The sequence below is a fragment of the Anarhichas minor genome, unplaced genomic scaffold, assembly GCF_050575085.1.
Source record: "Anarhichas minor isolate MPS153535 unplaced genomic scaffold, ASM5057508v1 ptg000010l, whole genome shotgun sequence".
NCBI classification, from domain to species: domain Eukaryota; kingdom Metazoa; phylum Chordata; class Actinopteri; order Perciformes; family Anarhichadidae; genus Anarhichas; species Anarhichas minor.
The window spans coordinates 19,142,244-19,168,118 of record NW_027466456.1 but is presented as its reverse complement, the minus strand read 5'-3'; the positions used below and the strand labels follow the sequence as shown (position 1 = coordinate 19,168,118).

General features: G+C 41.0%; 1 protein-coding gene across 1 annotated transcript in view; it reads left to right on the top strand.

Moving 5' to 3' along the window:
* The window catches only part of ghrhrb (growth hormone releasing hormone receptor b), a 31,835-nt gene extending 8,045 nt beyond the window's left edge, over positions 1-23,790 (top strand). Inside the window, exons 3-13 of the mRNA XM_076088707.1 lie at positions 8,081-8,188; positions 14,997-15,097; positions 16,149-16,246; positions 16,752-16,884; positions 17,795-17,948; positions 18,080-18,140; positions 18,657-18,726; positions 19,766-19,857; positions 19,954-20,083; positions 20,742-20,783; positions 23,212-23,790. Coding sequence (XP_075944822.1) covers positions 8,081-8,188; positions 14,997-15,097; positions 16,149-16,246; positions 16,752-16,884; positions 17,795-17,948; positions 18,080-18,140; positions 18,657-18,726; positions 19,766-19,857; positions 19,954-20,083; positions 20,742-20,783; positions 23,212-23,406 — 1,184 coding nt within the window. The 3' untranslated portion in view covers positions 23,407-23,790. The remainder of the gene's footprint in view (positions 1-8,080; positions 8,189-14,996; positions 15,098-16,148; positions 16,247-16,751; positions 16,885-17,794; positions 17,949-18,079; positions 18,141-18,656; positions 18,727-19,765; positions 19,858-19,953; positions 20,084-20,741; positions 20,784-23,211) is intronic.
* Positions 23,791-25,875: the final 2,085 nt, after the last annotated feature.

The window sequence follows — 25,875 nt, the reverse complement described above, 5'->3', positions numbered from 1 at the left end:
ATTTAGTTCTAAAGGAATCCAAGCTACAGTCTCCTGCCGTCCTTTTTGCACACATTTTTGGTTTGCAGATGTGCTCTGCTCTCAGTCTTGTCAGATTTTGTGCATAAACTAGCTACCTTATATTTATCGTCTTATCATATGATCAAATAGAGACTTGACATTGATCAACTTACATATTACCCAGCGTTCATTATTGCATATCTGGATATGACAAAAATGCCCAAGAAAATGTAATTAAATGTTTTTTTTAACAAAATGATAAGCTTATTCTACATAAACTATAAATAGATTGCTACTGACGATTTTACCCCCAAATATTAAAACCATGGTGGAGATGAGTTTGCCTTTTCAACAGAACACATTCCAGCGCCCACTCTTTCCTTTCTGCTCAGGTCTGTATTCACACCCTTGGAGGCTCCTCATTAAAGCAAAGGACGTTCATTTTTTATATTAAAAAACAGGAGAAATTTTGAATCACCAACATAAAAACCTGAATCACATTTTTAAATAGGCACCATGTGCAGGTTTTTAATAACGGATGCATACCATTTTCTTCACCTTTTCTTTCACCTTGATAATACATCATTTGACTCTAATTGAACATTTGAGTGGAATTAAGTATGGTGTAGAAGAGATTGATGCACTTATATCTTCACTTTCTGTTACCAGAGGCCTTTTTTGGGTTGTTGCTGTAATGTTAGGGCTTTGCTTCCCATTCAACAGTATATGGTCAACAGTCCCTTCTTGCTGCGGGAAAGGTAACTGCCTTTTGGATGTGTGGAGAAATTACATTGTGTTGCAAATCAACTCAAACTTGGAATTCTTTGGTGAGAACATGAGGAGCCTTGCGTTTTTACAAACTATTTATGCAATAAGAAATAGCCATGACAGTGACACAAAAACAAATGGAGGTAATAAAGATGTTGAGGGAGGACAGATTTGTGCAGTCTGCGTAGTACAGTGCATCATGTAAGGCTCTTAGGAGTAAACACAGCTGGCTGCTGGATGCCTTTCTTTTAGCTGATGATTGCGTCTCTTTAATCAAGAGCATAGTGAGGGCATTTGCTTCCAGTTTAACCGACCTTGACTTGGCAGAGCAGCCAAAACAATCAAGGGATCTAATCAGGTGTGGAGATGCCTGGATTAAAGGCACTGATTGGTCAACTTGGCCTGGCCCTCTTTCATCTGTGCAGCTCAAGTAGGAGGTGAGCCAACTGAGTCAGAGGAGATTCATCCATTATTCTCTCTTCAATGCCTCAGAAAAAGACAAACAAAAAACTCAGCCACAGGAACAGCTTGTCCTTCACGAGGGACCGTGTTTAATTTTCAATCCGAGCTGCCGTCTGAAAGCACGTCGATTACACCTGAAATATGAATTATCTTTGTTCTAAAGTGTTTTCGAGTGATGAGACGGTCATTCTAGGCAGGCAAGCTTCGCTCTCGCCTCGCTCCGTCTCCCCACTTTGAAAAGGTTGTTGTGAAAGCTACACGCTCGGTGAGGCAGTCGTCTGCTCGCCCAGTGGGACTTACTGTGCATGACACACCTGGTGTCGCTAAGAATTAATTGCATTATTTCTCACCCTTTCCTGTGATCATTCACAGCAAAGATGTGACAATTAGCATTTGAAGCGGCAGGTATAAGCTGCTTCAAGTCCGGAATGAACACTGACTTAACTGAAGCACCGCTTCACTTCTCAAGTCGGCTTGTACAAAGATCCGGTCAGGAGGTGGAAACAGTCAAGCTGCCCCCGAAAAGGCTTGGCTCTTTTGAGGGAGCTCAGACAAAATCTGAGCAGCCAAAAAGTTCTGCTGGGAGATATAATCACTATTATTAAACACATACAAGAACATTGAACCTTTATTAAATCAACAGTGACACACATTTTGCTCATCTTGACAAGGATGTGGTGATGGATGGAGCTGCAGCAACTCTATTTCTATGGTCGGCGCTGTACAACTGCATCAAAAGGAAAGAATAAGGCACAATTTGCAGGATTACAGCATCAGAGTGGATAGCGCGAACGAATAAACAAGAGACAAAAGTAGAAAAACAAGATCAAAACAAGTTTAAGAAATAGGTAATCACACAGTAAAGGTATAATAAATCAGTAGGAAAACTTAATAAAAACAACTAAAATATCATATAATCGGACTGAATGGTTGAATTCCATTTCAATTGGACATCAGCAGCCAAGCACATGAAGAAGGAGCCACTGATAGCAAAGCATGAGCGAAGTCGGCAAAAGTGCCAACAGGATTTTATTTTGAAGCCGCCCGTCTGCTTGTAGACCTTTAGCTAAAGGTCTTTAGGTCAAACATGCCACAGCAATATTTATTCAGCAACTGTCCGGCAATGAACTGCGACAAATATTAAACGAAGTGCCCTCCTAATCATCAAACCCAATATGAAACTCATCAATACAAGACAATATTCCAACAATAAGTCAGGACAAAGCTATGTGAACACAACATGCCTCGGCAACATTAATTCAGCACCACATGTCAATGGACAGCGACCAATAATAAACCGAGTGCCCTCCTAACCAGTACGCAGAATAGGAAACGAATAGTTTGAAGCTTCATTCATAATGTTGACTTTTGAATTTTAAATGAACATTTGAAGGAACACAGTTTTTGCTTCTTTTTTTGGACATTTTTTTATTTTGCATAGGTACATACATACACATTTTGACTGAACAACACGGGTGTAAACAACATTTATTATGGCCAGCATGCACACCTGAATGTAACGAAGCCATGGATAATGTAATTCTTTCCACCTGTGTTTGGCAATCAACAGGACCACCATGAGAGTTGCCTGATCTCTACCAAATGTGAGAAACTCATTTTAATATATTTTAGATGCTATCTGATGGTTTTAGAGAATTTACTCAGCTCATAAAAGAGCATCTGCCCCCGGAAATTTCAAGGTCTTAAGGAAGCAGATTATTGAGAAATGTTCACTCAAGAACAAATCACTGTTTAAATGGGCAGAAGCAAGGTGGTGGATATTGTAAATTGATAGCTAAGGGAGAGAATAAGATTATCAGGACTCCGAGAGTCATTGTTTTCCTGCACATCTCAAAAAACGTTATAACTTTTACTGTTAAGAAATTAAGGACCTCAGTGTTACAGTTGCCTTGCAGTGGTTTAATTAATTGCATTTAATCAACTTTAGTAAAGTAAATATGTAAATGAATCAAGAAGATTTATTAAGACTGTGCTGGCGAGTGTGTTATCATTTTCAGTAGTCAGGGGGTGAAAGGTCGGCAAGACTGGCTGGCTATGTTTGCTTGTTGTCTAATTGGGTCAGCTAACAAACGATGGCTAACGAGCAGTTAGCTATGTCTCTGACGCAGCAATTTTCCTATTTGCTTGTGATAACTTACAAGTAACTATTAAACTAAAGGCTCATATTGATAATAGGAATAAAAAAAAAAACTGGGATGGGTGCATAGTTTTAATGGTGGCTAGCATTTTGGTTAACATAGCTAGCTAGCTAAGGCTACCTTTATTATTTTGCATAAGACACGATAAACTCATCTCTTCTAGAAAAGGGAACCTGCTGAGCCTAGCATGTGTTGTGGACAGAAATGATCACATTAAATACATTTGTTCCCTCCACTTTATTTTTGTGATGCTCTGTGTTTAAGCAGGTCAAGCTAGCTCGAGCTGTTATCAGTTATGTGCACATATAAAGCCTAATAATAACAGCGACTTCATACAGAGATTCTGGTTGCCACTCCCTGACATTTTTTGGGCCCCAACCCTGTTTGTTCACACAAAATATCAATTTGAGAGCATGAATGTAATTTATGCATACAAATTATCTCAGTTAGTTTCTACAACGGGGGACCAAATTTGAGATGTGGATGTTGATTAACTGGTCAAAATCTACCAAGCCATTTCACCTGTAAGCATGAAAATCCCAAATAATTGAGTTTTCTTTCCATAGGCATAACTGATGCTGCTAGTACCTCAAAGCACGAAAAAAAGTGAGAAGTTGTTGGTTTGAATATGAAGCCAAACAAGTGTGTTTAGGGTACAGGATTCACCTGCAAATCCATTCAGACTAATTCATCAGGATTCATCAAGACTGAACGAACCCATCAGATGTGACTAAATGTGGAACGAACAGATGGTGGAATGAAAAGAGAAGAGTGCAAAGGACGATACGGCTCATGAAAGAGTGATTGGAAAATGACGAGACTCTGTGAGGCCAGTGTTACAAGAAGCTGCACATTTTGCGGGTGTTAGTGTGGTTCGTTATATTTGCCAGTAATGGATAAAAAAGTACAAACACCAAAACAGGTGAAATCACACTCTCAAATTCACCTTGTTCCCTTTTTCTCTTTCTTGAGCAGTCAACAACTGTCCACTAGAGACAGAGAGAGGGCAGATGTCTTGTCTTACTTTGGGTTAATTACCTTCACGCCTCCAGTCCCACAGGAGACTCTATCAGGGCAGAAACAAGGGAAGTCAGTGACAGAGAAGAAATAAGGAAGTAACGCAGGAGTGAACAGTGAGAGGGGATTAACAGTCTTGTCCATTTTCAAAGGATACTTGCAATTAGACCCACAGTAAGCAAGAGCCAGCCTCATGAATTTAAGTGTGTGTGTGTGTGTGTGTGTGTGTGTGTGTGTGTGTGTGTGTGTGCACGGGTCTTTTTCCACATAGCTTTCACTTTCCAGTGTTGACATTTCCACAGATCATTACACACCGTGGCGGTCCTGCCCTCTCTGTCTCTTTGCGATCACTCGCAATTGTCATTTTCATAACTAATTACACGGACCAAATACCAGAGGTGGGAAGTAACAAAGTACATTTGATTGCAGAAATGATAGGGCTTCAAACACATCGTTAATCCGCAGTGATATTGATGATGGATTCATCGTTTATCAAGTCGAAATGCTACATGTTTGAAGGTTCGAGCTTCTCAAATGTGAAGAGTTGTTGCTTTTCTGTTTCATGTGACTAACGCAGTGCCTGGTCAAAACACGCTGGTTCTGAACTGACCGATTGCTTGACCTCCGGTAACTTCAAGCTTCACACTGCACTTCCTTGGGTCCTGAGCAATACATCCAATACACATTTGTTGCTACAAGTTTTTAATTTGTTTTTTTCCAATTTTGTTTTTCCTTTATCTTAATTTCAGAGTAATGACTCTTTTTTTCCCTTTTCTTTTTTTGCAAATTTTGAGCAGTTTGTTCCACTCAATATAAGTCAGTGTGCGTCTGGTTAGATTTGAAAGTTTGGTTCAGCCAAATTCTCTCGCCCCTCCATAACCGTGATGAAAAAGGCAGGACTCTGAGGTTTTTAATGTATGTTAAATGTGTTGGGAGAGAAACAATGAGTTGCATTGTTTCAAGCTGACCTGATTGGTGCACAAAAGCATGTGAAGTTCAATTCATCTCTTACCCTGTCTCATTTACAAGGAAGAAGTCGCTGTTCTCTAAAGAGAAGCCTTTCCACGCATCAAACATGATTCTTTTTAACTTTAAACTTTAAAAGACCAGTCTCTGGGAGACTAAAAGGCTCTAGGAGAGAGCAATGTGCACACTGCTTAAATGTCAATATTACTCCACTCTGTCTCTCAACAGCAGCAACCAGTTACAGACAATTTGCTTGATAAATATTCTACGCAATATAGACATTGTCTATAGTTGTCTCATCTTATTAAATCAAGATTCAACATTCAGCTCTGCTTGGATAGTCAGTGTCAGGTGGTAGTGGAAGACTGTACAGTTTGGGTTTGCAAAGCGGGAGGCGGATTAGAGGACTGCTGTCTAAACAGAATTATGTTTCCATAATCTGTCAGGTAAACTAAACAAGCACCCTCCTGAATTCCACTCCTTCCTCCTCGTCTTCTTCTGGTTCGCCGTCTACTCCCGCTTCTCCCTTATCACGTAATATTGTTTATTAAAGGGTAGATATCGTCGTACATACATCCCAGTGGAACCTTTGCTCCTGTAATATTAGTAACAATATTACAAGAGCAGCGATGCACATGACAAATGGTTTATTGAACCATGAAAACGCTACAAAGCGCAGTGTGATAGGGAGAGCTGTAGCCAGAGGAGGAATCAAATATTGAGATATGATGACCGTACAGGTGAAGAGGAAGAACAGGACATCCGCTTGGATTGACGGTCAATCTATTCTCCTTCCCGAATCTCGTCTGACCCTTGGAAATGAAAAAAAAGCTCATAACTTGTTCCGAGTTTTATTATACTGTAGATCACATAAGTGTCAGAGGGGGAAATCCTTGTATAACTGCCACGAAGCAAACACGGCAAAGTTTAAAGACATATCACTCAGGCTGGATTTTACCTGCGACAGAAAGATGATCCAATGAGTCACATGTGATGGAAGCCGTGCTTCAGGTAATAAACAGACGATAATATGTACCTCTTTCTAATGCTGTCTCGTATACCAGCGACAGCCATTAGTGTGATTCACATTCTAAGCAGCTCTGACGAGGCTGCATGTGTTCGTCTCACTAAAGACGTAGGGACCGCCATAAATGTTTGGGACCTCTGCAGTAATCCAATATGTATACCAATGCAATCAATGCATCTATTTGAAAATGATCTATATAGCCTGTAAAGTTTGTCAATACCTTGGTTAGTTACTTAGTCTACATGTTCATTGTTATAGTGTTACTCCAAGGCTAGCAGTGTGGGTAATTGTATTAGAATGATGTAGCTGTGTAAATAATAAACACAAAATCAACAGAGGAAGTAAAATAAGGTTGTTTTTTCTTTTGTTTGGTGGGGTTCTAACGCGTCAAGGTGCGAGTGAGTATAATGCCGCTGTTGAAGAACTTAACATAAGCCTGTCACACAGACCACTGATCCAAACAGGATGACTGACACCCCCACCCCGGAGATGGGATTTAATGAAAGGAAGGGCGTTGTGCTCAAGATGCTTACAGTTAACAGGACTGTACAAACAGCCATAGCTAAATAGCTACTATGCGTGGCAAAAATTTCAGTTCAAAGCCACATTTATCCAGCGAGATGTTTGTCCCATCGGAGAACCTCCAGCATAGCCAAAAGCTGTGTTTTATTATGAATGAGGGGTGGTGTGTCTCTGCGCGCTGCCGTTTTAATTGACACAGGGCCAAGCAGCTTTGATGTGCGAGGCGTTGTGGCGGCAGAGAGAGAGACGGGCTCCTCATTACCGCTCCATCTATCTCCCTCGTTCGGAGGCTGCAGCCATGTGAGGGGAACAGCAGAGAGGAAGCGTGGGCAGAGAGGAGGGCGGAGGACGTCACCAAAGTCCCTCATTTTCCCAGACTGGGGGAAAACCCCTTGAAAGATTACACCAGACGACTGAGTTTCTATACAAATAAAAGTGTTCCTAATTAGGTATGTGAATCAGTAGCTAACCTTAGCATGTACTGTAGCATTACGAGGTGATCGAGGTCAAACAAGTCACCCACTGACTACATTTGAAGTGAGCTGCATAAAGAGAGAGGAGAAGAAAGATCGATCCCTCTCCACAGTCAGGATTAAATCAGATATAAGACATTATGCTGCAAAATTCTCCCGCTTATCAAATCATTTTTTTTCTATAAATTGAAACAGGTAAAGATTTGGCCCGTGCAGGGAGATCATTTCCACCTTTTTCCTGAATCAACTTGCTTTATAGAGTTCCTTACAATCCAGTTTATTTTGTCTTGATTCTGGTACAGCCTCCTTCCGTATTCTTATGGATAGACGACGGTACTTAAAAATGTCTCTTTTGGAGACTATTTGAAAAAGTCCTACTGCAATAGGACATTCCTTTCACCTGTGTTAAGAAAACAAAGTTTTAGTCGACAGAGATTTGTTGCAGTTCCAACACAAAATGTCACGTAATAATTTAACTTCATCAATTTATACACAAGAAATAATTAAGTTACCTCTCCTCTTTCCAAAAAAAATCGATCAATCTGCCATCTATAGAGCCTAAATGCGTCTGACCATATTTAATACAGCACAGTCTCTTTGACGTTGTCCTCCTGAACTGTGAGCTCATCACTCAAACTAACTGGTGAAGTGATGAATATGTGATGAATGTTGTCCTCTCGTCTCAGGTTGTCCGGCAGCGTGGGATGAGATCCGTTGCTGGTATCGTGCTGAGGTGGGACAGCTGGTCAGTGTCTCCTGCGCCAATATCTCCCAGCTGTTTGCTAACAACCAAGGTAAATATCTTCAACTCACCTTTTACATATCTGGGAGACATTCAGCCACCTAGACTCGAGCGCTGATGTGGGAGCGTTTTTCCTCTGAAGCGGTGTGCGAGTGGAGAATCAGAGTACGCAGTCGTGTGGTGTGAACTAAGCATTACAAGTCTCCATGGGGCCCTCCAAAGAAATTAAAATCCTTTTTGTCTTTGACAATACATCTTTTATTGTATTATAGCATTCCAAAAACAACAGACAAACATTTTGACATCATAAAAAATATATATTTGGTTTTATATCAAATTTTGTGATTTTTTTGCCTGTATATTGCTGGTTATTTTATGCTTCGAGGAATTCTTACTACATTGAAATATTTTTTGCCATCGACCATTGCAACTTGTGATTGTATGTTTATTTTTTTGTGAGGGGGGGGGGGGGGGGAAATGTTCATATTAACCCTGTTTGAGGTGCTGTAGAGAAATGATTGATAATACTGCCAATAGTCAAATCATTTTTTATCCTCCTGGTTGTGTCTCAGCTGTGTTTTTATTCCAATGATGTTGTCAGTCAATAATCTGTCTTAAGGCCATGTTGACTTTGGGGTTTGTATTTGCTCAGTTGATTTATATTTTTTTTTAAAAGCCAAAGGCAGATTTAACTTTTCCAGTATAATGACCTTGAGGTCAGTTCATCCATCTTTCAGTTTACAGCTCAGCAAAGCGAGCAGGTTATATTTAGATATCTCTTAGGACCGGTTTTACGCTCTCACTGAGTGATTTATTGAGGCTGGACATTTTTCTACACGGATCACATGGTCTCATCTTCTGTGTCTAAACTCATGGCTGCAGAGTATGCTGCTCTCCTCACTGTTTACACAACCCCCCCCCACCGTCCCCAGACCCCGGTCTCATCCAGCTGGCTGGTCTAAAGAAAACAAGATACGCTCAGAATCTCTCATGTACTATCAAACAGTTAACAGAGAGATACAGATGCAACTGAGATAGTAGAAACATTCTGGACATTTGGGAGACGAACGATGACTGAAAGGTCCGACCCAGTGACAATATATAGGAGTGGAGTAAAACTTAATTCATCAAGTCAAGAGTACATTTATAGATAGCCTGACCACCTGCAGAACTGCAGACTCGATCTGGCAAGTCACTAAAATGTTGATATACGTATCAGTAAAATGTTCAATGGCATTGTATTTAATAGTTGATCATTATTATTCAGCTTTTTATGCTTGTGTTTAGGCTCTCGCACTAAGTGTTTAAGGTGAATGAATGAGTTTAATCAGGTGGCAACCTAGTGAAACCAATACACAAGTGCCTCAAACTTGGATTTTTTTCTAATGGCCATTAGGGGCCAATTCTCTGGTTGCAAATAGAAGTCTGATTCTTCTCTTGATTTATTACCTCAGTAAAGATTGTAAACATGAGTTTATATGGTCTCAATCGCTAGTTTCAACTTTCTGTACTCCCATACATATATTATATGTACTTTTACTCTTGCGGTAAAGCACCCTGATAAAGTCCCTGCGTTGAAACACAGTGGTTGAAGTCCAGACTCTTCCAACATGTGAGTCAGTGTTGGTAAATTACTTTTTACAGAAGAGTCAGCAGCGGCGGAGAGTATGGGCAGCATTGACAGTATGTGGGATGCTGGATGTAGAAATGACAGATTTCCAGCAGCAGTGAGAATGAAAGACAGCGCAAAGTAGCGAAGAAGAAAACACTCACAGCAGTGAAAGTTAAGCGTATACTTCAGGAGGATCGGGAGGCGGAGGTTGCTGTTGATGACCTCATAACTCAGTTTGAGTGGGTTCCTGGACCCCACTGGATTTCCTCCTCCACAGACGCCCGGATAAGTCAAGCGCTCTAGCGGTGCGGTTGGATGCAGCCTATCCAAGGGGAGGCTGCATGCGGAGAAAATAGTGAATTGGAAAATCAAATAGTTCACTGTAAGAGCCAAGAGCATGAGGAAGGAATTGGCGCTGCTTGTTAAGCAAGGCGGTAGGAGCACCAGCGCCCCTCCCCCGAGCCTCGACCTCCATTCACATCCAACCATTCACCCACTGAGGCTGCGGCTGCAGGCCTGCAGGCTCTACGCGCCACGATATACTGAGACTAATGCAGCTGGATATCGGTAACACCACCCACGACTCAAACCCCCACACTCTGCTCGGCTGTGCTGAGCAGCCGGACAGGCATAATTCACATCGTGAAGCTGAAATCTGTTATTTCACTGTCAACTTTTCATCCTCCGTCTTGCGAACACGGATTGAAGTGGAAAACCTGATGATGACCTTGTGTGCGTCATGACCGCCGTGGAGCCCGGTGAGCGGAGTGAGCTCCGTCATTCTAACTTCAGGCCATGGTGGGAGAACATGGCTGCAAATGTGCCTCATTTAAATTCAACATTTTGTCAGTGTTACCTGGAGCTTTTTGGAAGGTGAACAAAGTAAATATCTCAAGTTTCATATTTCTGTTATATACTTCTAGATACACAGGGAAGGTAATCGCCTCATTGACTCAGCATTGAGATAAGTTCTGTGAAGGATGAAGAAAATTAAACCTGACTGTTACACTTATAAAGTGCATTCCAACTAAATCCGATTGCCAATATGTCCATACAGAGGATTTACTGTCTATAGAAGATTTAGAGTATTTATTGCAAAAACCTGTGTGGTGGAAAAATGTATTTTACCCGCTGTTGAGTCTTTTTGAACTGAAATGAAGAATATCGTCAAACAGAACTTGTCTTTAAAATATCATATTGTATTCTTGCAAGAAGAGGCACAGATGTACAGAGTCACAAAGAGTCAGCAGAAGTGTGCACTACGGATTAAAATATGTACAGAGTTATAAAGAGAGGGATCAAGGGTGGGGGGCCTGTGTACTGGAACATCCTGTTTCATCCCGTGCAGTTAAAGAAGTATAAGAAGTGCTTTATCTGTGTAACAACAGAAACACAGATACATACGTTTTATCCATAGAACATGTGAACATACAATAAGTACTTGTTATCCAACACAAAGAAGAAGAGGACATGTGTGCAGGCAGTCAGCTGCATGGATCACAAGTTACACGATGCAAGTTTATGATAGTCTGTCTAATGTCAGATTAGATTTTAGAGGAAATGGTGCATAGTTACAAAATCATTTGACAACAGGTTAAAAGCGGACCACCTCAAAGTGTCACTCAGAGAGAACCAGCACATTCTGATGTAGCATTTCAAAATTAAAGCCCTATAGAACAAGTTATAAAACAGTTCTATCTTATAAGAATATAAAATACACAAAATCCAAATTTCCATTTTAAACAAACAGTAAGATATATTTTCCAATTTCACCTGCCTTGGCAATGTTGGAGGAGCAGTTCGACAGCAAACAGTGGCCTTTACCTCCTGAGGGAAGGTGTCTGTTGGCCAAATAAAATAATGGATTTGTTAAAGCGGAATCAGATACTGTCCAAACTGAAACACGTTTGTACATGCACATTGGCTGAATTGGAGCACCCCGAAGGACTGAAACTGTTCTTTAGAAAAGGTTGTTGTTTACTGTGGTTGCACAGCATTCCTCAGCTCAGCAGTAGCAGCACCAAGACAAGAACTATAAGCGTCTGTGAGACTGTGAGCGTGCAGGACATGCTGCAACACAGCTCCATGGACCAGCATGTTGGCCTGGTGGTTCCCAAGGCCACATACACAGCCCATTTACAACCATTTTAAACTTGTTCTTTATTTGTTCTTTTCTCACATTGCCTTTTACATCAAAAAGTATTTCAACTAAGGTCTTACTTTGACAGTTTCCTTAAGGTATTACAATACTTCTAAGGTATACCCAAACAATACGATGAATCAAAACAAAGTGAAATAATATGAAGAACACTGAAAATAACCAAAGTAAATAACACAAGCATATAAAAAAAAGCTAAACATGAGTTACATATAAGTTGACCTTACATATGCACACAAACAAAGGAAGTTGTCCACATTAGTCATCAAAAAATGTTCTGTTTATTTTTATTTTATCTCAATTTAATCATCAATCAATTATTTATTATCTATCTTCTTTAGCATGGGGGGGGGGGGGGGTCCTTTTTAAGGAGTACATCCGGTTTCATCCCAAGAATTGCTATCAGAGGGTCCATCAACAATTCAACCTCGAACACTTTGTTTACAATGGTAAACATTTATATCCAAAAGTTATCCAACGATGGGAATTTCCAAAATATAGACAAATGGCTGGCCATGGTCTCCACACGTTCCGCTGGGTTGGATCGGTTATTATCTTCCATTTATGAATTGGCGTTATTGACGGGGCCTGAGCCTTAGCACAGAGCTTTAACAAAACTTCATTGTTTCATTCTGTACGACCCAGAAACGTAATCTTGTGCTGTTTCTTGCGGTCCTCGAGGACAAAAGCAGTAGGGTTTCAGAGCACCAGATTACCACTAACAAACATTTTGTTATACTGCAGCAAGGGTCTGACAGTTGCCCCCCGCAGTCCTGGTTGTGGTTCTCCCAGTTAATCAGGGTGGAAAATTAGCTTTCTATTACATGAAGCTGCCGACATTGCTTGCCATCGTTTGTCTAAGCTACAGTGATCAGTGTTATATTGCAGCAGAAATAACACGTTTTGGGGACATAAAATCAGGATGAAAATCTGTTTGGATGAATTTTTATTTTAAAATCAAAATAAGCCACCTCTCTGTTGTATCTGAATTTCTGACTTTTGGTTGCTTAAATTGTACAGTATGTCAACATACGAGGACCTCAAAAAAAGATTCTGTATTTGACTCACACTTTTGTCCACTCTCTTGTCTTTCTGCATGAGATTGTAATAATAATTTGATTAAAGCCTCTGAGTGCAACAGACCCTACTTGGTAATCTGACAGTTAAAGCACATACAGTTTATTGTGCAGTCAGCAATACTGCAACGCACGATACAGAGAGAGTCAGAGAATAGTTTATCTTAGTTTTTCAATCTTGGATCTCCAATGGTTTGTATTATTTATACACTGAGAATAAATTATAGACTCTAGGTTACGATTTACATCAATGCAGCGATTGCATCCTGATTTATCCAACCAGATGGTGACGGTAGTTGACCCTTTTCTTACTTTCCGGGCTTTTACTTTACCGGCTCCCAAGACCTCCCCTCTGTCTGCTGAATGGCAGAATAGCGTTTTAATGTGTTTTTAGTGTTCAAGTGTTTGTCGTGTGTCCTCTTCATAGGAGGTGCGTCTCCCGCCGCTCCCATCATTAACAGGCAGATGGAGTTATGGTGCGGCCCATTGAATCCTAATGAAGAGCAGTGCCTACCAAATACTAGAGCATCTCTGCTCATGTGTATACATGTGATTATAGCTGCGTATGAAGAGAGAGAGGAAGTACAAGACTGAAGGGTGTTTTTGTTCTTATTATTCATCAGTAGTATTATTATTCATCAGTGTCCCAGCAAAACTAATAGACTTCATCAGGAAAGCTGCATATTCATGAATCCAAACAACAAATGGAACATTTATCAGCCATCATATTACCCTATTTGCATGTTGTTTGTGACACTGTGGAGCAAACAATGTGTCTGCTGTCTCTTGTTGATAACACATTAAACCCGACTCTGCAGCATGTAGGATTAAATTGAATGCATTTTTGATATATTGTGTGCCCATAGTAACCTGCACATAACCGTAGGTCCTGCGACTAAAGTCTGTTAGCAATCCTCCAGTCTAGACTTAAAACGAAAGGACATTGTGCATTTAATGTCAGTGCCCCCAGAACAGCTTTCCTGTTGAAATCCATCTTGCTTTATTAGTGACATTAAATCTCTAAAAACTTCATTAATTTTCTCTTCTGTGGTCTGTCTGTGGCTCGTTTAAGTTCTTTGTTTCCAAATCATTTCTTTTATTGTACTGTTAATAAAACTGTTGACACAAATTTGGACGGCACACTATTGTCTAAAGTATGTTTTTGTGCTGTAGAGAACATTTATATTGACTGGAACTCGTCTTAAGTGTTGTTTTTTTCATTTCCAGATCTTGGTTACATAAATGGTCTGTTGTGTTGAGTGGATTTTAGCACCCAAAAGCAGGACTCGTCCAGGGGTTTGCAAATGTTCACAAGCAGCTTTATTCTGAGAAACGTGTGGTGATAGTTGATGCGGTGGAGAGGGCAGGCATGATAGAGAGAGGAGAATGGACCTGAGGCATGTACAAGATTAAACAGAGTTCAGGCAAACGCGAGGATTAGACTGACTGAAACTAACTGGCCGCAGCGTCTGCAACACGTTGACAAACTGAATCTGAATCTGATCCGGCAAAGACAGACTGGAGTGTAGAGCTGGGGTACGTGAACTACAGGAGCTTGATGAGTGGATGGGTCACAGGTGTGCAGGTGGATTGGCAGCAGATTGAGAGCCACGCCCAGAAAAAAACACACGCAGACAGAGAGAACAAACAGGGGACCAGACAAGAAACACAAAGATGGCGTGAACAGAAAACACTATCAATGAAGGAGAGTCACAGCCAGACCATGACATTGTCAACACTGGCTTAATAAAAACCAGGGAAGACGGGAACAATCAATATTCAATCTCTGTCTCTCCGTTCACATTTCTGTGCCAATTGTCTGAAGTCTAGACTTTCCCCTCACATTGAAATATTTGTCAGTCTTTTCTCCTCCACTACCCTACCTGCCTAAGGTGACTGATAAGTGCCAAAACTCTCACTGTTCATCGTTTTTAAGATTCATATCTGCGTATTAGATTTCTCTCCCTGGTTTTTCCTCTGTCCTTGCCACTGAGAGGTTTATGTGTCTCTTCAGGTTACATCTACAGGAACTGCACCGAGGACGGATGGTCCGACCTCTACCCCTCCTACGAGGAGGCCTGCGAGTTCACAGAATACGAAGAGACAGAACCAGAGGTATGTTTCAGCCGATTATTTGTGCAGGGAAACGTTCATTCTCATTGGGATTTTTTTGTCTGTCTGATGACCATGAATAAGTTGAAGATGCTGGAGCATATTTTACATCAATTCCAGCATCTGCTGGTGGATATTTGAGGACTGTAGACCGTCTAGCACACGCTTTTCCATACCCTCTATTCTCACAAGGGACTTTAATTACTAGCCTTGCAACGGTAACCCATAATTTTGCTCATTATGACTAAATAGCAAGGCTAAATGACAGATGCTATTTCAAGTAGGCAAATTAATAGATGATTGACATGTCTCTCCTTCACTGAGGCATCAATATGAAACCTCTGAGATTGTCATCACTGGAAAAATGAGAACAAAATCTCCAGTCGTCCAGGACATCAAATACCAACACCGACCCTTTCAAGTGACTGCAAAGTAAACCCACCCGCGTCAGTATTAGACACTCAGAGAGTGTGCAGATCACCTGTCCAACCATGTACGTCGAATGAAAATTGACTGGAAGCCTTAAAAGATGTATTGCAAAAGCGCATGTGAAGAATGAGGCATACAGTACAGACAACAGTATACAGACAAATTGGCAGTGTAGACAGCTAATTTGACAGTTGTTCACAAGCACAAGGACTTTCCAAATGTAAGAACCGATGTCAACATCGAAACAGCACACGACATATGTCAGACTCAGCTGATTGTGGTTGTTTTAAAGACTCGGCATGAGAAGAACTTGCAGGATGTAGCCACCTTTCTTCAGTTTTGCATCCAATTAACTGGAAAAATACATTTAAGTCAAGTCAGCCTCACCGATCCTGCAGCATTGTTCATAGAAAACACAGATCAGCCGCTTAAGACAGGCTAGCTTTCATGTAAATGCCAACGTTTTCCACCAGACAGACATTTTAAAAAGCAGTGGAAGCTCCCGACTGTCATTAGTCGACACTTGTTGACACATTAATTAAGACTTGTATGGATGAGTGGGAAGAGTGTGAGTGGGCAGTTAACGGTAAATACTTTCTTTTTTTTGTCTTCTCTTGCATTTCAGACAACATACTTCTCCAACTTCAAACAGGTGTACACTGCTGGCTACGCTACATCCCTCATCTCTCTTATATCGGCTATTTTTGTCTTCACCGTGTTCAGGTAACATTGGAGCTACCACAGCAGCACTCATTTCAGCAAGTGCCCCAAAACGAAAGGCGTTTATATGACATGTGCTCAAGTGACAGTGCCCTCTAGCGGTTGTTGTAATTATGAAACAACATGATTAGCCCTTTATCCGAACAAACTACTATTTCAACCATACCCATGATCTTTCCCTGAACCAAACCGTTGTTTTTTTTGCAGAAACCTAACCAAACCTTAAGCACAGCATTGTCACATCACAAAACAGAGGGTTTTTTTCAACAGTAATTTGTAATGGTTCAGAAAAGCACAGCTAAACTAGAAACCATCTTGCGATGGGATCTCACCGGGGTGTAAAGTGGAGGGAACTTCCTCCACTTCCTACCCCCGTACTTCCTGCCTGATTGCTCAGACCACACCCATTTCTACGAACTCGGTGCCTCATTTTGATCTCAACTACACACCTGTAAAGTTTCCTGACTGCATCTCGCATCGCTCAGGAAAGTCTTTCTCTACTCTACAGGAAGTTTCACTGCACCAGGAACTACATCCACATCAACCTGTTTTTCTCCTTCATCCTGAGAGCGAGCGCTGTCTTCATTAAAGATGGTGTTCTTTTTTCTGATGAAAACCTGGACCACTGCTTCATGTCTACTGTGAGTGTAAAACCCCACTACAGCTCCATTAGTGTGTCTATATTTACTAGTGAAGAACTCATCCTTTACAAAAGAAAAACCACTAAAGGTTTTGCTTGTAATGGAGGTGACAAGTCCCGTCCATCCTAGAAACATGTTGAAGCACTAAAATGCACTTGAGTAACAAAAGAAGAAGTACTGAGAGTGAAGATGAGAACTGAAAACTTTAGTGAGTGTCGTGTTTTCAGATCAGTTGAAAAACTGGTCGGAAGGACAGAAGAACTGACAGAGAAGGATGGAAACTAGGAAAGAAAACAGATTGTGAAGAAGGAGATAAGGACAGACATGTGATGGAAAGAAAGGCTCAAGTATAAGATGACTATTTTAAGATCTCAATATATCACGTAAAGCAAAATTACGAATATGATTTTGAAAGTAAATTACCTCTGTAACGCTACATTTTTGTTTGTTTTTTATGGACATGAATCTCCCGAACTCAGAAGAGCTTATTATCATAGAGAGCAGGTAGGAGTGGGATTAACATGCTGGATGTGACTAAGCGGAGCCTCTGAGAGCATTAATGACAAGTGTTTCTCTTCCTATTTTACTGCTGATTAGGCGGCCTAGAGTGAAGGTCCCTCTTGTGTGGCTGCGAGGGACCAGCATTCGCACATCACCGTCACTCGTTTGGGTGGAAAGGGCCGAGAGAGAGAGAAGAAGATGAGGGAAACCAAACATGTTCATTTTGCGTGTCGCTCGCTGTACTACGTCACTCGCTCCGACCACATTCTGTGGTTTGGCGAAACACACAATGCCTACATTATTTCCTGGCGACTGGGTTAGAGGCCATTACCATCACGACCACTCCAGATAAATAAATCTACAGACTCATCTGATGCTTCTGGCTTTTGTTGTTTTTGTCCCCCCACAGACGTCCTGTAAATCAGCCGTGGCCTTCTTCCAGTTCAGTATCCTGGCCAACTACTTCTGGCTGCTGGTGGAGGGCATGTACCTGCAGACGCTGCTGGCTCTCACCTTTGTCTTCCAGAAGAAATACTTCTGGTGGTACATACTCATCGGCTGGGGTGGGCGATCCTTCCCTTTCGCCTGTCTCTGTTTACCTTCATTTTCTTCCCTCGCTCCTCTCTCTGTCTCTTGTTAGAGCTCTGCCTTGACTCTTTCCTAATGACCAGGTCACTCTGTTTGTGCCTCCCAGGTCTCCCAACAACAATCATAATGGCGTGGATCCTCACTAGAAACTTCTATGATAACAAGGGGTGAGCTGCTGCAGTAGAATATCAGAGAATATGCCACATAGAAATGAAGAAAGTTCAACGGGTATACTCAAGTAACCTCCCAATAAGACCCACTGACATTAAGTTATGTATCCAACAACCACAGTACCTAGTATGGATTTGGCGTTACTTAAATACGTAAGTTACGTAGCAGAGATAAGGTAAAATATGTCAATGTTTACTAGGTTTCACATCAGACACAAAATCCCCAAATTCAGCAGTAGAAAACATTTTCTTAACACCTTTAATTAGCTCATTAGCATAGCTTTTTATGTCTACTACGCCACAATCTGTGGATGATTGTGAAGTGCATGAGGCACAGTTGCTTTAACACAATACTCAGAAGGGATGAACGCTGAAAAGTAAAAGCTTCTGCTGTTTCTAACACAGCCTTCTGGCTGCTGTCAGCGGGTTGTCGTGTTTTTCCGTGATTGGATGAGCAAAATTGCACTTCTGTGACTGTCTTGTTTATCGGATTTCTGCCGGTGTGTGTCTCAGGTGCTGGGATGACACAGATGTGGCCTTCATCTGGTGGATCATAAAAGCTCCAATAACTGCATCACTACTGGTAAGTACAGAGCAGTTAGAGTGGGAGCTATTGAGGATTTATTAGAGTGCTCAATCTTGGATCAGACCTGTATGACTCTTTGACTCTGCACCGGCTACTGTAGCTTGTTATTGTGAGTCCACATTAGATGCAACAATACCAAGTCAAAGAAAGTTCATGCATTTCCTCCATGGAAGCAGGGAAAGTTGACCAGCAGAAAGAAAAGTTTCTTATCTTTAGCAGCTAACACCAACAGCAATGTAATCAGTGCACTCCCTTGTTTACTTTCATTTTTTACATTATTTTCATGTCTTTCTGAAATGGCTAATGCTCTTGCATCGCAGCCCTAGTGATTGCTGACCCCTCTGTCAGTCTGGGGAAAGACTTGAGGGCTGCATGCTTCCCCCAATTCACATATTGTCACCCATCAGGGACAAGCTTCAGTGGAAGGGCATAGTGCTCAGAGACTCCTGCTATTACCCCCACACTGCTCCCCCCCCTCTATGCAGGTGGGCAGAATCATTACTTAGAACATCGTCATCCCTCACCGGCTTCCCACCCATGAACGCGTAAGACCAAACTGCAGGGGATTGAAGGGAGTGTTTTGCCTCTGTGCCATCAAAACAGTATTTAAAATCATAATTTTAAATACTCTTTTCAATTATGATCCTCGAGAAGTATAGTTACAATTGCCCCGGCAGTTTTTGGTAAATTTTAATAACGGTCATGAGTTCTGTGGCAAACTTCAACTATCAAAGAGCTTGATCTTATTTGGAACTTATTTGAAGTACAAAGTCAAAAGTAAGTGGAGCTATTGTGTTAAGATCTGTAGTTTTACATTCTCCATTAAGCGGCTTCATTAGTTCCACTAATTGGAAAGGGGACGCAGGCATTGATCATCAGAACTAATGGCCTCTGGGACCTGAGGTTCTACGCTATTAACACGTAGGTGGATCACATGCAATTTTGGAGCGAGAAGTTTATTGCCACAAGTTTTCTTCCATAAAACTTTAACTCTTTATGTTATTCTTGACAGCTCTTTGACGTTTGTTTCACGTAGGTGAACTTCATCATCTTCATCAATGTGATCCGCATTCTGGTCCAGAAGCTGAGATCGCCTGGTGTCGGTGGCAATGACACCAGTCACTTCAAGTGAGAAGAGAACACTTATTCCTCCACATGATGACATGCTCAAACATTCTGTATCAATGGCATCAATGGTCCTTTTTTTTTTTACAATGTGTGCAGGCGGCTGGCCAAATCCACTCTGCTCCTCATCCCTCTGTTTGGGATGCACTACATGGTGTTTGCATTTCTGCCAGAAAACACAGGAGCAGAGGCCCGAATATTCATCGAGCTCGGCCTGGGATCCTTTCAGGTAAAACACACAAGACCGATACAATTAAAGTTAGTAGAATATGTAGATTCAAGCGTTACTTAGTATTATTTTCCAACCTGGACCCTATTCACCCATGTTTTTGTGTCCAAGTAACTAATGAGGACAACACATTTTCACATTGGTCGAGTATTGATGGTGTACACTGCAGGTGGCAGACGCTAAACGGGCTGCAATGATATCATCATCGGGCAATTGACAGCCTCAGATTGTTGATCGGGCAAAAGGTAACAAAAAAGTTGCATTTCTCTGTAGGGTCCTTTCCATAATGTTGTCAGACACCTATAATAACAACCTGAGCATTTCAATGGCAAAAACAGGCACTTTGGGTGGATGTGAATTGACGGTGAGGAACTGCCCCGAACTAACACATTGCAACCCATTGTTCAATACTGGACCACTTTCAAAAAATTTTATCCTCATTACTCACCCACATAAAACCTGGTAAAATAGGGTCCAGGTTAAAAAATACCAAAAGTTCCCCTTTAAACAACTCTTGTAATCCAAAATTGGTACATTAAATACATAACATTCCCATTTTTTTTCCCAACCCAGTGTCAGACAGGCTTGCTCAGGATGTATACTACATTTTCAATATTTAATATCTGACAGTTTTGCATAATATATTTCTGCTCTGAAGGGATTCGTTGTGGCTCTGCTCTACTGTTTTCTAAATGGCGAGGTAAGTTAATATTATTCTATATTTGTTGGTTAATTTGCTACTTGAATTCTAGTTCATATTTGTTGACAGTTAAAGGACCATACAAGTGGATTTACATGTCTTAATCAACCACAAGTTGTCCCTATTTTACATTTTGTTAATTATTACCCAAAGCATATTGTAGTTTCTAGATTAATTTACAAGCTCTGGACAACTATTTCTAGAGACATTGTGCCTGACTTTCAGTGGCGATTTTGGTATGAAAAGTCTGGTGGGGCCACACAATATTCATACAAGAAAATGCAATGATGCAATCCAAACGTACCATAGATATATCACATTGAAACATACTCTAACAACCGATAAACTGTGCGCGAGTGAGAGAGGGGTGACGCTGCGACCGCTGTGACCAACAGCAGTGATGATGAAATTCCAGCCAAATAATGCCATCTAGAATCACACAATGAAGATCTGACGACATATTTGACCATACCGAAATGTAGGACCTCTGATCTCTGATCTCTGGACATCAAATAGCCTACTCGTGACACAAACAACACCAACATGAAGACAATAGAAACGCAAAGCAAAACGCATGCAGTGAACGGCGCACTGGAAATACATTTTAGTCAATACTTGAAGAATCTTTTTACAACTTTTGAGTCACCGATGGAGTTCACTTCTTGAAGAGGAATGAGGCTGTCCTTCATGTGTGCAAACCTCTCTATGACCTTGCTGTTAAAATCAAACCGTCCATGGAGGAGTTACTTTCAATAGATAGCGTAACCTCTGCTGTCCCTTTTTATTCCGTGTAAATGTCTTTATTCTTTCCAGAGTGGAGAAGTTTCTCTCGGATTCAGCGCTGGTCATTTGTGTTGTGACGATGATTTTAAAAAGTGTCAAGGTTTCAGACGAGGCCTCCTGGAGGCTGATCGCATGAATGGACTTCAATAGAGAAAGTCAGGTGTTGCCTTTGCTCAGTTCACTGAGGTGGTAGAGGGAGCTCAACTCGGGTTTCAGTTTCGCCTTATTTGTTAATGGCCGTAGTTTCACAGCACATTCTGGTTCAGTCTCTGGAAATGAATTCACAAACTTGGGGAAAAATGTGCAATCAATGAGTTTTGCCGCAATCAAATGGTCACTTTTAGTGAACCTCTCCTCTTGACAGGGTGTCACCGGCCTCTTTCATGATTGCAGCCGTGTTGATTTTCCTCCTCTTTATTCCCTTCTGCTCCGCTGTGTTGCACAATCACATCAGCTCTTCTTGAAGGTGTCCATCACCTGGTTGATGCCCAGCCGCATACATTTTCCGTTTTTTGCGGTACATTGTACAGAATTTCCCCTTCTGGCATGAGCTCAGTAAAAAACTGCAGTAGCTGTAAGAACTTTGATCCCCGTAGGTGCATGGACAGACCATAGGCCTCGCTGATGGTCACCCCATCCCATCCCTCTTGTGTTGTCCAAACACTTCTTGATCTCCTCGCAGTTTTCCCACACAGCATTAACTGTTCTGCTTTTGAAATTCCTCCATGTAGCTGGAAGCTTGCTAAGCAGATTTGCTGAAGTGTTAGGTTCAATTGATGCAGGTAACATGGCAAAAAGTGCATGCATGGATAGTGCTCCTTGACACGAGTCTGAACTCCACGTATGCTTCCACTCATTACCTGCAGCCCCGTCAAATGTTTGCCGGGGCCCTGAACCCTGGTCAGGTTCAGGGGCTCAAGAGATGCCACTTGACAGGCCAGCGGTCGTTTTGTCCTCACCTCAATAAACTGCCATAAAAGTATTATATATTTATAGAATTTTCCACTTTCACTGAGGTAAATATTTTAACCAACATCAGTCCTGATCATAACTACCAAATATTTATGTATTTTTACAATTTAAACCCTCCAAATGCCAGTTTATGAAAATGAATGATAATTATGTAAAATAAAAAAATAACTCACCACCTAAAATATCCCTAGTTAAGGATGCTCTGAGGTTTCAGGATGGGCTGCCTAAAAGCAACCTTAATAAAAGACCTGCACACCCACACAGGTGTTCACTTTGTCTGCTTAATTAGATCTCTGAAGACAAGAGGTCTAATCAAGCAAAGCAAGTGAAAACATGTGTGTGTGTGTGTGTGTGTGTGTGTGTGTGTGTGTGTGTGTGTGTGTGTGTGTGTGTGTGTGTGTGTGTGTGTGTGTGTGTGTGTGTGTAGGGAAAATATTCCTTTTCTTAGGAAAAAATTAAATAAATGATGATTTTCATATGTCAGGTATGAAATCAAGCTAAAAATCTATGGTATGTTTTGGAAAGTCAAAAAGTATTAATGGGCTGAAATCTGCAAATCTAGTAGTGTGGTTCCTTTTCAGACGTCGAGGGGAAAAGCCCAGTGTACCATTTCAGACAAGAAAAGTATTTGAGGGGGCATTTGTTTTGTGTGTGTGTGCATGTGTGTGTTCAGGTGCAGGCAGAAATGAAGAAGAGGTTTTGGAAGTGGCAGACCCAGAGTTACCTGAGCTACAGTAAACGACGGCGTACGTTGTTCACTGAGAGCAGCACGGTGACTCAGATCTCCGTCCTAGACAAATCCAGCCCCAAAGATCAGCCGGCGTCAGAGACACACACCCTTGCACCCAACAACGTGTCTGGTGTCTGAGTAGACAGTCGCTGGTATTCATGTCCTGCGTTACAACACCACAGAGCCTGATCGTTGAATGTTGCGGTACCTCTTCACTTTGTACGGAACAAATCATTTGCAGAATTGTTGATTTGTTGACTTAAGTCTAACATCCGACACACCTTTCACATTTAACTTTCCCTCATCATATGAGTCAACAAAATACCAAGTTGACCAGTTTGCATATGAGACCCCAAAGAGGACATTGTCACAAAAAAGACAACAACTAATCACTACTTCTCGATTTTGCAGACCTGTGTAAAGAAATGTATACGTTCACCCTAACGTTTAGTTCCATTTCATAAGTGTTTTGAGGTCCATGCTGTCATTGCTCTTACTCATTCAGTGCCGCCGGTCTCTTAAGCGTTGGGCAGTACAAAATAACAATTCTTAGGAAATGAATCTTCCTCTGTTTGATGGAACGTGCCCATATTACCATCAGTGGCTCTGCATGCAACATGTTGCACAGTGCACTAGCGCACGTCTGGAGCACTAGACTGTAAAATCTATTTATTTGTCTGATTATTGTTTTTATGTCTTAGTGTGAATGTTTGTGTAAAGTTTTAAAAAATCATAAATGATAGATAAAAAGGGATTCAAAGACTTACTTTTAAATAGATTAAATGGTATATATATTTAACATGTTTTTTTCTGTCGTATGTGTAAGTCAGTGTTATTCTTATATACTGTAATATTGCAAAATGTGGAGAAAATTATACCGTGTATTTCCCTTTTTTGTTAGCATAGGTTACGTGATGCAGTTGCTGATTGCTGTGCAGATTCTAATGCTAACGCTAATCCAGAACCTGTTTTCTCTGAGAAATCGTTTTAGGAGACTAGTTGACGGCTCGTGATGTTTGTGTATCTATCTTGTGTATCTATCTAATTCATATCTTTCTTCTGCGTTGTGACTTGGGAGACAGTTTACAGTACACAAACATATGGACATGTAGATATATAGTATTATTCATGGAAGGATATATTACATTACTCAGCTACAGACTGCTACAGTGCCTTTATCATGCAGCATGACTCAATGTTTCTCTGCAGTTCAGGTGGATTAAACCTATAGTAGGTTTGCAGTCAAAATCGATGTAACAAAATCATGTATTTAAGATTGTGATACTATACCATGTACTTGAATCTTTGCTGTGCAGCATAAAATATGTGCTTCCGTGTTGTGTCAGATTCAAGATGATGAGAATTGTGCTGATATGAAAAACACAAAGCTTTCATCAAATTTTGAATTGTGCAGCGAGGACATGAAGGATGATGAGCATGTTTCGATGTGATGTCTCTTAAAGAAAAGCTCTCCATGTCGTGTCTGGACTTCGCTTTTTAGATTACATCCGTTTGAAGTGTTCTTTCTATTTCCTTACTCGAGAAAGTGACGTGTATGTTTCTGTTACAGGTTCCGGTTTACTACATGAATGCAAGTTTCTCATTTGGCATTTTCATATTTGGAGGGGACAAAGCTGCTTTTTTTTCGGGTTGTCCGTCCGTCCGGTCCATTCTCGTGAATGCAATATCTCAGGAACACCTTGAAGGAATTTCTTCAAACGTGGCACAAACGTCCGCCTGGACTCAAGGATGAATTAATTATATTTTGGTGTTAAAAGATTACTGTTGGTTACTATAGGATAAAATGATGAAGTGACGATATTTTGGAGAAATTACATGATTTTCCAAAATGCAAACTGCATCATGACAGTACAACAGGCACCAATTCTAGTTCTTATTGTCAACATCCCATGAAAAGACCAAAACCAACAATGTGTCCATCTGTATTCTCCAATGCTCTCGAGCTTCCCTCCAGTCTGTGGCTCTCATCTACAAGCCCATTGGTTCCTAGAAGAAGCACATCTTTTAAAAACGACTCAGAAACATTTTAAACACTGCTCTTTAATTTCTAAAAACACACTGTAACAAACGTTACTCAAACATGAACAAATACTCCAATTGTTGGGGACTATTTTCAGCGGCGGTTTAATACACATTTTATTACTTTTTGTCCAACAACTCTTCTGAAAAGAGGTTAACACTGTTGCACAGGGTGACATGTTTCTTCATTACCATGAGCGGTTTATTTTGACTCAATCCCAAATACACACCGTCCTCCTGCCACAAGGCAGGCTAACAAGGCTAACTGGACAGTATTAGAAGATTGAACACATGTTTTGGCTTTGGTCTCTTCAGAGGATCTGTTTACAATAAAAAAAAAAATAAAGAATGACATCAGCCTTTTCCTTTAAGCCAAAAGACTTGGGAATATTTACCGCACACAGCAACATTGAGCCAACAAGTTAAAAACATTTATTCTCGATATTTCCATAATGTACAAAAAAACCCTTCTAATGTGCACGACAAAACGAGATCAAATGGTGCACTGTGCAGTGAAAGAGATCAAATTGAAAAAAGAAGAGCTCATGAGCAGACAGTAGGCTCGCA